Source organism: Belonocnema kinseyi, chromosome 9 (assembly GCF_010883055.1).
Source record: "Belonocnema kinseyi isolate 2016_QV_RU_SX_M_011 chromosome 9, B_treatae_v1, whole genome shotgun sequence".
Taxonomy (NCBI): domain Eukaryota; kingdom Metazoa; phylum Arthropoda; class Insecta; order Hymenoptera; family Cynipidae; genus Belonocnema; species Belonocnema kinseyi.
The window spans coordinates 33,164,220-33,179,767 of NC_046665.1; the positions used below are offsets into that span (position 1 = coordinate 33,164,220).

At 34.9% G+C, this 15,548-nt stretch overlaps 1 protein-coding gene across 1 annotated transcript in view; it reads left to right on the top strand.

The window, feature by feature from the left end:
• Nucleotides 1-15,548, top strand: part of LOC117180780 — a 566,469-nt gene that overhangs the window by 545,156 nt on the left and 5,765 nt on the right. The window contains exon 4 of the mRNA XM_033373280.1: nucleotides 1,411-1,747. Coding sequence (XP_033229171.1) covers nucleotides 1,411-1,747 — 337 coding nt within the window. The remainder of the gene's footprint in view (nucleotides 1-1,410; nucleotides 1,748-15,548) is intronic.

A 15,548-nucleotide genomic window follows, 5' to 3' on the forward strand; every position in this document is an offset into this window, starting at 1 on the left:
GTAAACTTACATTGATACCAGTAGTCCAGGGATAATTGCCAGGTTGTCGTAGGATCTTAGATTGATTATAAAGAATTAGGTTTGACTTCACAATTAACCAATAAACTACCTAGACGGTACTCGTGTAAATCAAATTTATTAAATTTATTTCGATTGATCTTTAATTCCACGTGATGAACCTTGTATTCAGTTTCACAAAATTACGTGTATAGTGAAGTATGAAGTTCGTTTTTTATCGCTGTTGTCTTTACGCAACGGACGATAGCGTTGGAGGTGAAATTAATCGCATCTGGGTGCTTCTTTAGAGCTACCATCTGTCGCTTACTTCCTAATGGTCTAGGGAGCTTTTTATAATGCGATTTGGGTTTTTAGAAGACCACTTTTTGGGTTGCTTTAAGTACTCTACTGACTTGTAGATGTTGGAGATGTTCAGTGATACTTGCTTGCTGTTACGATAGTGTCGAAACTGTATAACTTCTGGTTGACACAGTTTCTTTTCATCCACAACACCCCTATCCCATCTATGCTATGGTAGAATTTCCTTTGAATCGCCGAAATTTTTTAGTACATTCCATGCTTTGTCATTTCAACGCGGATAGTTTTGTTGATGGATGCTACAAGTTTTGATATCCCTGATCTTGTTGGCCGAGGTCAGAGAACTCTCCTGAAACGATCTATGTATTTTAATTAAGGCAATCATTAGGCTCTTTATAACTATCATATGCTAAATAGTCTTAAACTCAAGAATAGTCTGATATTTATATGTGACATGCCACAATAAAAAGAGACCTAAGGCGCCGAAAGAAAGAGAAAACCAACGAACGAGAATCACTGCCAGTAATTTTCCTCGCATTAGACATGTGAAACACATCTCCGTTCAACAAATTAAGTCTGTAGCCATTTTACCGACTGCATAAAAGTTTACTACGAAACCCTAAATCAATAAAAAAAAACTTATTTTTCTCTCAGGTATAACATGGTTACATCCCAATATGTCTAATTTAACATATTGAGCAAAGCCTGGTATTTTATCCCAGCATTGATGGACTGAGTATCAGGCTGTAATTTTGAGAAATGATAAAAGACATAATGGAATACCTATGTAATATGTACTCTGACAAGAAAAAAAAATTCTAAATAAAACTATTCTGATAACATTACACTGTTTAAAAAAAGGGCACTAGAATGCTAATTTTGATAACATGCTGTTTGAGACTGCTATAGTACTTTAGGACGTTATTAATGCAAATTTCGTTCAAAAAGCCTATTTAAAATAAAAACTATGTTAATCATTTAATTTTGTTTACATGCTTCTTTCATATAAAAAGTGTTAATATATTTTCGCTTTTTTTTCCAATGAAAAAATTGTATCGAATAAAGCAAATGGTGTCAACAGTAATTTTCTTTCAGATTTCGTTCCAATATAACCGACGTGACAGTAATCCGATCAGTGTCAGATGCAGTGGAACCATCTAGTAAATACTCGTCGATGAGACGAGGCAATGGATACCTTAGAAGACCTGAAGTCTTAGAAACTGTCTATTCTGTAGAAGAAGATGGAGATAATGAAAACAAACAAGATCCTTCGGAGTCGACTGAGAATTCAGAATGTGATGACAGGAGAGCGAAAAGTCTTGGTTCTGGAAAAGGGCGACTTCAAGATCTTTACGGTAGCTTCGAACGTCTTGCACAAGAAGCAGATTCCCCACGAAGTGAAAGACCCAGGGACGATAGTCAACAAGCTCAGGTGCACAACTTTCTTCCTTTTATTCTATTTATAAATCAGAGAAAATAAAATCGTACTGGATACATTTTCAGAACATACTGAATTGAAAGCAAAAAAATATATAAAAAATTGAAGATAAACGCTAGATAAAAAAAAGATAAAATTAAAGGAAATAATCAATGCATTTAATTTATATTTTGAGTTAGACTAGAACAAAATTCTATATAAAATGTGATACGTTATGAATACGATTCCAATAACAAATGTCGGACAATTGGAAACTTAAAAATAGCACGTTAGTTTTGAACAAAAATATTTTCAAACTTCACAAAAACAAAATAGTTGGCTTCAGAAACTACATGATATTTGTTGAAGCTGAAATTTTGAAGCATTAAAAAATGGCGGACACAGTGATTCCGTCCGAGACGAGAAATACCGAGCCTGGCTCGCTTTCGCCTCGTTCATTCCTCGGTTCCGTCTCGTTTTCCCGGGTCGATTCCTCGGTTTGTCTCTCCACTTTTTTCCTTGTCCCGTCTCGTACTTCCTCGGTCCGATTGCTGATTAATTTGATATCAAACACGACTATGTTTTGATTTTTTCAAAGTCTTAACTTCACTGTATTAGTATATCACTTTGTTCCAATAAAAAATTTATTTTGCTAATTATAAGAATAGAATATAGGAAACTGATTGGTAAAAATATAGGTATATTTCAAGTCATTTGGGGTTTAAAGAATTTAACACTAATTTAATTTTTAATTTTTTAAAGTAGAATTTGAAATTGTTGTGGCGTCTAATTTCCATGTTTCGTAAATAAAATATATTTGTTGGGGCATTTACAAAATCGAATGTGTGTACCTACTTGAATTACTGTGACTACTTTTTTTGAAATTCTATGAAATTTGAATGTATAGTAAGTATTGAATCAGTCAGTGATAAGACTCACAAACTCAGATTATCATCACACAGTCGATTTTGTAAAACACCCATGCGACATTCAATTATTATTATTTGTATATTCTTATATTTATATTTGTATATTCATGTATATTCATGTTTTTGTTCATTAATCAGCATAATGTGCCTATAGACATTATGCATATTGCACAAATTACCATTTTTAAAAATTTGCAGATCTTTTATTTGAGTTCATACGGGAAAAATTAATTTGTTTATTTAGTTCCCAAACCAAACTCAGAGTGATGAGTTAAGTTAATGTAAAAAATTCAGCAACTCGCCATTTTTAACGATCTGATCTTTTCAATTTTCTTAGAAATACATTTTGAAAATAAGAAAGTTTTTCTAGACTGGAAATTGCGGTGTTCTCAAATTATTCAAATAACTTTGGAAATTACTACATCAAACTCTCGCCCTCAGTCACCCCGTTCTTGATCTTCCTAGTATTGCTGGCTCCCTCAGTGGTTGCGACAGTCGTCTTGGAAGGAATGCAGTGCGCGAGTACTGAGTCAAGTATATTGCGTAATAACATTCATTCCAATTGAAAACAGTTCAGGCGGCCATGAGTGTTTACGTTCCGAGATATATTTATAATTTTTGCCCTAGATTCTGCTCGAGGATCGAGCTTATTACAAAAAAGTCGCAAAATTTCAAAAATTTGCGAATCATTATTTGTTATATATTAATAAATTTTAGAAATAATCATGAAGATATTTATGTTCAGAAATTCTAAAATTCATATAGTGATTATAATCATTATTTGAAATTTCGTCACAATGTAGCAAAATACTGTGGAGACTTAATTTTAAAGTGAGCCCAAATTTTAAAAAATCGTAATTTTACCTCCAACTTCGGCTTATAAGATGTAAAACTTTATTGCATTTTGCGATATTACGAGGCAAACAATTTTATATCATATTATAAAAATTAAGGCACTTTAGGAATAGCTCCAAAAATGAGCGTGTAGATAATTTCCGCCGATACTGTTAATCATATGGGAAACGTCAATTCACAACATGACTATCTATAGTTCTCTCAAAATTGAGTTCCTTTTCAAATTCTGTGTAACGTGGCGATTAAGAAGGATCTCTTTTTCAATAATATTAATATACAACTAAAATTGATGGTAATTTAGAAACTGATTTCCAATACTATTGAGGTTAAAAAAAATTATTAGAGGGCACGCTGTGCCAGATGTTGCATAAATGCCTATTCTATCTTAACAATGACTTCTTCTTTATTTGAAGTACGCGTTCAAGAGTTATATTTTTCTTTCCATTTTAAAATTTTCAATGAATCAGAATAATAATTCAGTTACAATTCAGTTTTAAAGACTTGAAATTTAAAGTTCTTTAATTTTCATCTTAAAATTGTATTGGCTAGGAAAATTTAGATTTATTTTTTGAAATGTGACAAATTTTTGGTACATCATAAGGATACCTGTAATGGTTTTCAAATTTTATTCATATAATCTTTGGCAAATATTCTTAGCATGGTCCGTAAACCGTTTGAAACTAATTTAAAATGTCCAAATATTTGAAAGGTGTATTTTAATATATCTAACAAAATGATGTCGAGTTTCACTGAATGAACTGTGAAATTGTATGGAAAATATGTTTCAACATTTAAAAACAAATACTCCAAAATTAACATTCATTAAAAGTATTTTTGCTCATATTGACATAAATCTCTAATACTTGATTAAGACTTCGTTTTTCTAAAGTGTATTATTATTGTTCTTTCTTTTATCGAAAACTGTGCTGTATTTAAGACTCTAATGTATGTTTAGAAATTGTTCAGATTATTGGAAAAATAAAAAACAACTCGAGTGCCGAATACAGATTTTTCTTTTACAAAAAGCATTTTGAAGTAAGAATAACAAATAAGAGATTTTATTTTGTGCTTGAATATATGTCAGACACTAAAGTTTTAATTTACTTATCAAAAATTATATAAAATAAATTGAAATTAATATTGTAGCCCCCAGTGCGGCTGAAGTATAGCTGAAGTATAGCTGGAGTATGACTGAAGTATAGCTAAAGTATAGCGGAAGTTTTGCTGAAGTATGGAATATACTTCACCTATACTTAAGTATATCTGGAGTAATATATTTTTAAGTATGGCTAAAGTATAGATTACACTTCATTTATACTTAAGAATGTTGAAAGTATCGGACATAGAATTGTACTCCTTTGTCTTTTAAGATATCCTAACAACGGAATTCTTCGACATTGTGAAAATCATGATTCTGGATCTCAATTTTCATGTGCAAATCCGATTATCTCCCAAAAGTAATATTACGGTTATAACTTCTATGATACTTGTTTTTATTTTTGCCCTAAATTAAGCTGATGTCTAAAATTTAACAATAATTATGTCTTAAAAAGAGCCATTAAGGGTCTTCAGTTTAAAACAAACACAACTATGGCTAACCCTTAGTCTTTTGTACTCAAAACAAGCCCCACTTGGTCTTCGACCTAAAGCAGCAAAATTTGGTCTCTAAATAAGAAGTCAATGAAGCTCCCTTTAGCACTCACGGTCTATCTTTTAGACCTCTGAACAGCTATAGCCAATTTCAAAGAATTGCGACGTCACAGAAGCTGAGCGAGCCGAGCGAAACGCGTCGCATAGTCGTCGCACCTATCTGTTACTTAATTGTTTGAGTAGAGAAGGCCCAAGTGCGAAGTCACATACGGCGCAACATTGGCCCATAGTCGGCAAAAATATAGCCGAAGCTCGACTGCCGTTATCGCGCCAATGACGGAATAATAACTATGGCCTGCACTTGGCAGCCAAGATTTGGCTGCCATTTTCGGCCCAACACTTGGTACCAGTATTGGACCAAACCTGGCTGCCATCGTCGTGCCATTGCCGGATTGATAACTATGGCCTTGACTTATAATATTAATGGTCCCGTTTAGACTGAATACATATGTTACATTTTGAACATTATATGACAAATAAAATTTCTCACGCTACGGGGTATCGAACCTACACGTATATACCTAAATCTATCGCCTAGCAGTCGGGCGTGCTGACCACTCCGCTAAACTGACAAATTGAAACTCTGTGAAAAAGCCATCCTCATAAGCTGCAGTTCAGAAAAGTTAAAGAACCAAATTTTAAGCTCTCTTTTTCTAATTATTTATTATTATGTGACGTTGTGTAAATGTAAAATACACGAAATGTTAACAGGAATGTCAATACACTAATTTTTAAATAAATAATTTAAATCGATTACAATTTTTCTTCGCGTAATATTTCATTTTTTCCGTTGTAGCCTGCTTTACAACTTTTTTCAATGACAGGAAATGTAATTTTTATAAACATTATCATTTTTTAATGACAGAACTTAACAAATTTCATCGTGAACTTTGACAATTTTTCAATACATTTTTTTTATCTTTCGTGTAAGATTTGTTTATTAGGTGCTAAAACTAAGACTTGGTGAAACGAAGTGCCGATTCTGGGTCAAGCGTCGGTGGAGAATCGGCAAATATAAATAGCCAATATAGGCTGCCAGCACTGGCTCAACATTGAGCCGATTTAAATAAAACATTGTTTGCCGTGGTAAAAGTGACACTTGACCCAGTACTGTACCATCACTGGACCAGACTTTGGCTGATCCTCGTGAAACATGGTTCCCCGTACTAAAAGTGAGACTTGGCACAATACAGTGCCGATACTGGGCCAAGAATCGGTGGAGGATCGGCAAATCTTAATAGCCAATATAGGCAGCCAGCACTGGCTCAACAATGGGCCGATTTGAAGAAAACATGGTTTGCCGTGGTAAAAGTGACACTTGGCCCAGTAATGTGCCATGCCTGGGCCAGACTTTGGCTGATCCTCATGAAACATGGTTCCCTATACTAAAAGTGAGACTTGGCGTAATAAAGTGCCGGTACTGGGCCAAGCATCGGTAGAGTATCGGCAAATATAAATAGCCAATATAGGCTGTCAGCACTGGCTCAACACTGGGCCGATTAAAATGCCGATATTGGCCCAATGTCTTTAGCCGACCATTGGCTGCCAAAATTGGACCAACGCTGGGCCGTGTATTCAGCTTCGGCAATTCGCACTTGGGCGAGTGGATAACTAACACCCAGTGATTAGCTAACTGGATCACGAAATAACCTACAGGCGCGCATTTTCACGTTTTTGGGTGGAGAAACTATCAAAGAAAGACTTATCTCGAAGAAAGTGTCGAATATTGGAGCAGGCACTCAATTTTGTATGACGTTTAGGGAGCGTGCATATCAAATTGCTGAGAAAGGCTTCCATAGCTGCGCACAATGGTCATAATTAAATGACGTATAAATATAATAATATATCCAATAATCAGAATATATCAAAATTTTCTTTTATTTCAAAGAAACTGTTTTCTAGACGTAATTTGATTTACCATACAGGCTTTATTATGTCATATTTAGCACTTCTTTTAAATTTATAAAGTGACTTGATGTAAGCCCACAGTCTGGCTACATACTACTTTTAAGATTATGTAGCTACTTGATGTTAGCCTACCGTCTACCTAACAACTAGTTTCTAAACCACGCAGTAGCTTGATGTTAGCCCATATTATCGCTACCGACTACTTTCAAGACTACATCGGGTCTACATGTAGTTCTATAAGTATTTCTTTTTAAAGATTTCAAGCTATGCTAGTTTTTAGCGGAGCTGGTCTTCTTTTTGTTACACCTCAAAACAAGCCCGCTTTTGGTTTCGAATCAAGACTTTTTTTCTGTGACTTATACATACTTCAGAAATATGCAGTATAATGTATACTGCAGTCATAATGCAACTATACTTCTCAGATATACCTTTGCAATATCGGGTGACAAAAAAAAACAGAACAAGAAAAAGTAGGTACTCTGCTATCAGAGCTCTTGTGAAAAGTGTTAATGAACCAGTAGAACGAACATTTGAATTTGATCAACGAAAATTTGCACCTGTTGTCCACCTAATTATGGATACGGGGGTGTTCTTTTCTCTCTAGGAGTCCAAAAGACGAATCTTTTGCTCTGTTTTCAGGTGTGATACCAAGAATCGCGTAAAAATCCTGAATTGAGATTTCACCAATTTCAGTCGAACCTCATTTATCGCAAGACTTGATAATTGCAAGACTCTGTGGTATTACAGCCGAAAACATAGCAAAAGATTTGACTTCTAGACTCCTTAGGAGAAAAGAGCACTCCTGTCTCCATAATTTACTGGACAACAGGTGCGAATTTTTCTATTATTAAATTAAAATGTTCGTTTTACTCGTTTATTCACACTTAACACTTGGGATTTGATAGCCGAGTACCCACTCTTTCTACTTCTGATCTTTCTCACCAGTTAGCGAAATGGTCAACCACCATTCCTAGTGTCGCTAGTGTCGCGAGCTCATGAAACCAGGTAGCACTTTTAAGTTTCATTTTAGATTGGGCTTAAAAACAATTTTACCATTTTAAACACAAAAAATAAAGATTTATCAGAAACTAAGTGTTGCATACAGAGTTTTCATCGTATTCAGTGAAAAAAAATTTCCTGTTACAACTGTTTTTGCCAAGAAAATAATTATTTTACTATCTCATGTAAGTTTCAATACACCATAAGCTATAACGGACTTTAGTTAATGCATATACCACAATACGAGGTATGTTCAAAAAGTAAGGTGACTTTTCAATTTTCGCGGGCTACGTACATTCAAGTTTTAAATTTCTTGTTTTGTTGTGTTGGTACACTCGTCACGATCATATGTTCATAGTTTTGACTATATAACTCTTGTTGTTTTTCTGGGAGAGGCGTAAAAGTTTAGAAGGGTTTGGTGTGCTCGGCAATTTTCTTCTTCCGAAAAAAAATGGAGCAAAGAGTTTGCATTAAATTTTGTGTGAAAAATGGAATCCAGTGCTCTAAAACTCTTAAAATGTTGACAGTTTGCATACGGTGAGTCTACTCTGAGTAAGAAAAATGTGTATAATTGGTACAAGCTGTTCCAAGAAGGCCGAGAGGATGTCGAAGACGAACTTCGCTCTGGACGTCCCAGCACGTCAACAACAGATGAAAACGTTCAAGCAATGGAAGAAATGGTGTTGAAAAATCGCCGAATTACTATCAGAGAAGTTGCTGAAGATGTTGGCATGTCGGTTGGCTCATGCCATGCTATCTTTTCGGACGTTTTGGGCATGAGACGTGTGTCAGCGAAATTTGTTCCAAAACTGCTTAATTTTGATCAAAAGATACATCGCATGACCATCGCTCAGGAGATGTTGAATGAATGAACAGTCATGCCTCAGCCTCCATATTCACCGGATTTGGCCCCCAGTGACTTTTTTTCCCCCAAAACTGAAGAAACCCATGAAAGGACATCGATTTTCAACGATTGAGGAGATGAAAACTGCATCGCTGAAAGAACTCAAGGCTACACCACAAAATGATTATTAGAAGTGCTTCGATGATTGGAAAAAGCGTTGGCACAAGTGTATTATATCTGAGGGGGATTACTTTGAAGGGGACAACATAAATATTGAGGAATAAATTAATATTTTTTGAGAAAACCATAAAGTTACCTTATTTTTTGAACACACCTCGTATTTGATTCAAAATATGCAAATAATATGAATTACAGACGATCTGAAATTAAGTACGAATGTTAAGGTAAATTAATTGAAGCTACTAATGTGTTAAAATATATACAAAAGACTAAAATAATTATTTTTTGACAAAAACAGTTTAATATAAAGCGTCTTTTCTTCGATGTATATTATGGAAATTCTACATGTAATACTTATTTTTCGATAAATCTGAATTGTTTTCATTTGCTGATAATTTTAAACTATGCAATACCATAAAAAAATCGTTTTTAAGCACAAATTAAAATGCATTTGAAAAATTCTACCTGGTTTCACGAGTTCACGTTTTGGCCGCATTGAAAAAATTGATAGCGCATTGCAGCGCAGCGGATCCCTAAGCTTCATGTAAATGTACATGAAGTGTGGGAACGTCTCATATTTCCCATACTTTTATTATACACGGAAAAAATCAGTCTTTTTAAGTTTATAGAACTAATTCAAGAGCAGCGGATATAAGCGATGACCAAACAGAGTTTTATATAATTTCCAAAACATTACAAAATAAGTTGTTGAATTGTTCAGATGTAATTATACAAAAGTTCACAGAAAAAAGCTTTGATTTGAAACCAAGAGTGGGCTTGTTTCAAGGTGTAACATAAAGAAGACCAGCTCCGTTAAAAACTAGCATAACTTGAAATCTTTGAAACGAACTACTTATAGTACTTTAAGTTAGACCTAATATAGTTTTAAAAGTATTCGTTAGCGATAATATGGGCTAACATCAAACCACTGCATGGTTAAAAGACTAGTTGATAGCTAGACGGTAGGCTAACATCAAGCTGCTACATAATCTTAAAAGTAGTATGTAGCCAGACTGTGGGCTTACATCAAGTCATTTTATAAATTTAAAAGAAGTGCTAAATATAACCTAAATGAAGCCTGTATTGTAAATGAAATTACGCCTAGAAAAAAGTTTCTTTGAAATAAAGGAAACTTTTCTTTGATGTAACCTGATTATTGAATATATTATTATTTGTTGAAGTATTTTAATTACGTCCATTGTGCGCAACTATGGAAGCCTCTCTTAGAAACTTGAAAGGCACGCTCCCTGAACGTCATAAAAAATCGAGTCCCTTCTCCAATATTTGACACTTTCGTCCAGAAAACTTCTTGTTTGACAGTATCTCCGCCCAAATACGTAAAGATGCGCGTCTGTAAGTTATTCCATGATCTAGTTATTATCCCCATGAACAGAGCATCTACTGAGTAGCTACTCGCTGAGCTGTTGTGAGGTCGCAAATCTTTAATGTTAGCAACAGCCGTTCAGAGGTCTAAAAACTAGACTTTAAGCGCTAAAGCAAGCCGAATTACCTTCTTATTTAGAGCCCAAATCTTGTTGCCTCAGGACGAAGACAAAGTGGGGCTTGTTTTCAATACAAAAGACTAAGGGTTATCCATAATTGTCTTTGTTTTTAAACTGAAGACCCTTAATGGCTCTTTTTAAGACATAATTATTGTAAAATTTTAGATATCAGCTTAATTTAAGGCAAAAATAAAAACAAGGCCATCATAGAAGACTTTTTTTCTGTGTTCCGTAGTTTTTAAAGCGAGTTTGGAATAAAGTTTCAATGATTATTATAAAATAAGTCCATAAAAAGTCTTTAAAAATACATAAGAATTTATTTGGATATACTGAGTGTTTTTTCAAATCACTGCGTTACATGAACATATGAGCTGGAGAACGGAGTTCCGTGAAATTCGATACGATTCACAAAATACTTCATGCGCAAGTGCGTATGTTAAAAAAAATAATAATTTTTAATGGATTTGAAGAGTGATTAACTTTCTGGAAACAAATTAATTTGCCAAAGCGGTTTCGCTTATTCGCTGTTTTCGAGAAAGTCGACTTTCAAATATTTTTCGAACGTCACATACATCTAGCGAAAAACTGTTCCTATCCCAGGTAAAAATTCCTGTACAGGAACCTCAGAGGATCCTGCACATGATCTTGTACACGAACCTGCACATGTAATGTTGCAGGAATTTGGCGAAAGAAACTGAAAAATAATCCTGCAAAGGAATCTGCACCGACAAACGAAACCTCTAAATGATCCTTGCGAGTTCCTGTATATGTTTCTTTGCGAAGAAAATTCAGACGCAGGTTCTTGTGAAGTAACGTGTATGGGATCTTTCACAGAAAGCTATCAAAGGAACCTTCGGAAGGATCCTCTACAGAAACATTTGTAGGTTCCTTTACACAAAGCCATCGCGAAAACTCATTTCGCTTACAGCTATGAAGTAACGTTCCCTTGATTCCCTTGAAGATTCAACTCCCCATCGAGAGAGCCGAGGCACTAACGAATCTTCGTGGATTAGTTCCTACGCAGGTTCATGTATAGTATCCTAAACATGTTCCTTTACATGAACTTACGCCACAATTGGCTCTACGAAGGTTATGTCGCAAACTGGTTTCTTTGCAGAATCATGTACAGTTTCCTTCGCCAAGTTCCTGTACAGGAACCCTCAATATTACCTTTACAGGTTAGTTGTGCAGTTTCGTATACAGGAACATGTGCAGGATCCTCCGAGGTTCCTGTACACGAATTTTCAGCCCCCCCCCCCCCATGCAAAACTTCGTAGGATTCCACGTGGGCTAAGGAATTTCACGTGGAGGCCGTAGGTTTATGCATAAAATTCTATTTAGAATTTGGGTGATAAATTCATAGAATTCAAGTGAAAATCCACACATCACATACGATTTACGAGATACTTACATGCTGCTTTAAATTTTTGAGAACAAAAATTGAAGTTCATCAAATTCCCCGTAAATCTAAAAAAAATGTTGTCCGAAAAAGGCGTTTTCTTTGTATTGGCTTATCTACTATCGCCTTTAAAACATCAGATAATCACTAGGTCAGAAAAATTAATTGAAATAAATTCTTGGCGCCATCTGAGATGGAGTTGTTCACTTGAATCGTAAACCACATTGGACTGTATACTCTGCAAAAAAAGACAACTAAGGCTATCAACTTTAAACAAGGATCTTCTTTGGAAACCACTGGGCCTTTTCGAAACACTGGGCCGTGTATCGGGTATTTTCGAAGAGCCCAAAAATCAGAGACTCTATTTCCATTAAAATATTCTACAAAAATTTATTTGCAGACAAAGTTGTATTTACGTGGTAGAGAGGGGTTGATTTTTGACGCTAAGGGTTGAAGCCCAAAAATCTTAGCGTGTATTTTCCGGAGCCCAAAAATCAGAGACTCTATTCCCATTGAAAAATTCTACAAAAATGTATTTGCAGACAAAGTTGTATTTACGGGGTAGAGAGGGATTAATTTTTGACGTTAAGGGTTAAAGCCCAACAATCGTATCGGGTATTTTCGAAGAGCTCAAAAATCAGAGACTGTGTTTCCATTGAAAAATTCAAGAAAAATTTATTTGCAGACAAAGTTGTATTTACGTAGTAGAGAGGGGTTGATTTTTGACGTTAAGGGTTGAAGACCAAAAATTATATCGGGTATTTTCGAGGAGCCCAAAAATCAGAGACTCTATTTCCATTCACAAATCCTACAAACATTTATTTGCAGACAAAGTTGTATTTACGTGGTAGAGATGGGTTGATTTTTGACGTTAAGGGTTGAAGCCCAAAAATTGTAGCGTGTATTCTCGAGGAGCCCAAAAATCAGAGACTCTATTTCCATTGAAAAATTCTACAAAAATGTATTTGCAGACAAAGTTGTATCTGAGTGGTAGAGAGGGATTAATTTTTGACGTTAAGGGTTGAAGCCCAACAATCGTATCGGGTATTTTCGAAGAGCCCAAAAATCAGAGACTGTGTTTCCATTGAAAAATTCAAGAAAAATTTATTTGCAGGCAAAGTTGTATTTACGTAGTAGAGAGGGGTTGATTTTTGACGTTAACGGTTGAAGCCCAAAAAATATATCGGGTATTTTCGAGGAGCCCAAAAATCAGAGACTCTATTTCCATTAACCAATCCTACAAACATTTATTTACAGACAAAGTTGTATTTACGTGGTAGAGAGGGATTGATTTTTGACTTTAAGGGTTGAAGCCCAAAAATCGTAGCGTGTATTTTCGAGGAGCCCAAAAATCAGAGAATTTATTCAAGCTATAAAATTTAATAAAACTTATTTTTTGACAATTTCATATCTGCGTGTCACAATGGGGATAATTTTTTACTGTAAGGGTTGGAGCCCAAAAATCGAAGTGGGTATTTTCTGGGAGCCCAAAAATCAGAGACTCTATTTCCATTAAAAAATTCTACAAAAATTAATTTGCAGACAAAGTTGTATTTACGTGGTAGAGGGGGGTTGATTTTTAAAGCTAAGGGTTGAAGCCCAAAAATCTTAGCGTGTATTTTCGAGGAGCCCAAAAATCAGAGACTCTATTTCCATTGAAAAAATATATAAAAATTGATTTTTTGACAAAGTAGTATCAACGTGGGTTGATCTGTGACGTTAATGGTGAAAGCCCAAAAATCGTATCGGGTATTTTCGAGGAGCCCAAAAATCAGCGACTCTATTTCCATTGAAAAATTCTAAAAAAATTTATTTGCAGACAAAGTTGTATTTACGTGGTAGAGAGGGATTAATTTTTAACGTTAAGGGTTGAAGCCCAAAAATCGTATCGGGTATTTTCAAAGAGTCCAAAAATCAGAGACTCTATTTCCATTAAAAAATTCAAGACAAATGTATTTGCAGACAAAGTTGTATTTACGTAGTAGAGAGGGGTTGATTTTTGACGTTAAGGGTTGAAGCCCAAAAATCTTAGCGTGTATTTTCGAGGAGCCCAAAAATCAGCTACTCTATTTCCATTGAAAAATTCTACAAAAATTTATTTGCAAACAGAGTTCTATTTACGTGGTAGAGAGGGATTAATTTTTGACGTTAAGAGTTGAAGCCCAACAATCGTATCGGGTATTTTCGAAGAGCCCAAAAATCAGAGACTGTGTTTCCATTGAGAAATTCAAGAAAAATTTATTTGCAGGCGAAGTTGTATTTACGTAGTAGAGAGGGGTTGATTTTTGACGTTAACGGTTGAAGCCCAAAAAATATATCGGGTATTTTCGAGGAGCCCAAAAATCAGAGACTCTATTTCCATTAACCAATCCTACAAACATTTATTTGCAGACAAAGTTGTATTTACGTGGTAGAGAGGGGTTGCTTTTTGACGCTAAGGGTTGAAGCGCAAAAATCTTAGCGTGTATTTTCGAGGAGCCCAAAAATCAGATACTCTATTTCCATTGAAAAATTCTAGAAAAATTGAATTTTTGACGAAGTAGTATCAACGTGGGTCGATTTTTGACGTTAAGGGTTGAAGCCCAAAAATCGTAGCGTGTATTTTCGAGGAGCCCAAAAATCAGAGACTTTATTCAACCTCTAAAATTTAATAAAAGTTATTTTTTGACAATTTCATATCTGCGTGTTACAATGGGATTAATTTTTTACTGTAAGGGTTGAAGCCCAAAAATCTTAGCGTGTATTTTCGAGGATCCCAAAAATCAGAGACTCTATTTCCATTGAAAAATTCTACAAAAATTTATTTGCAGACAAAGTTGTATTTACGTGGTAGAGAGGGATTAATTTTTGACGTTAAGGGTTGAAACCCAAAAATCGTATCAGGAATTTTCCAGGAGCACAAAAATCAGAGACTCTATTTCCATTCACAAATCCTACAAACATTTATTTGCAGACAGAGTTGTATTTACGTGGTAGAGAGGGGTTGATTTTTGACGTTAAGGGTTGAAGCTCAAAAATCGTATCGGGTATTTTCGAGGAGCCCAAAAATCAGCGACTCTATTTCCATTAAAAAATTCTACAAAAATTAATTTGCAAATAAAGTTGTATTTACGTGGTAGAGAGGGGTTGATTTTTGATGTTAAGGATTGAAGCCCAAAAATCTTTGCGTGTATTTTCGAGGAGCCCAAAAATCAGAGACTTTATTCAAGCTCTAAAATTTAATAAAAGTTATTTTTTGACAATTTCATATCTGCGTGTTACAATGGGGTTAATTTTTTACTGTAAGGGTTGGAGCCCAAAAATCGAAGTGGGTATTTTCTGGGAGCCCAAAAATCAGAGACTCTATTTCAATCATAAAATTCTACAAAAATTGATTTGCAGACAAAGTTGTATTTACGTGGTAGAGAGGGGTTGATTTTTGACGCTAAGAGTTGAAGCCCAAAAATCTTAGCGTGTATTTTCGAGGATCCCAAAAATCAGAGACTATTTCCAATGAAAAATTCTACAAAAATTTATTTGCAGACAAAGTTGTATTTACGTGGTAAAGAGG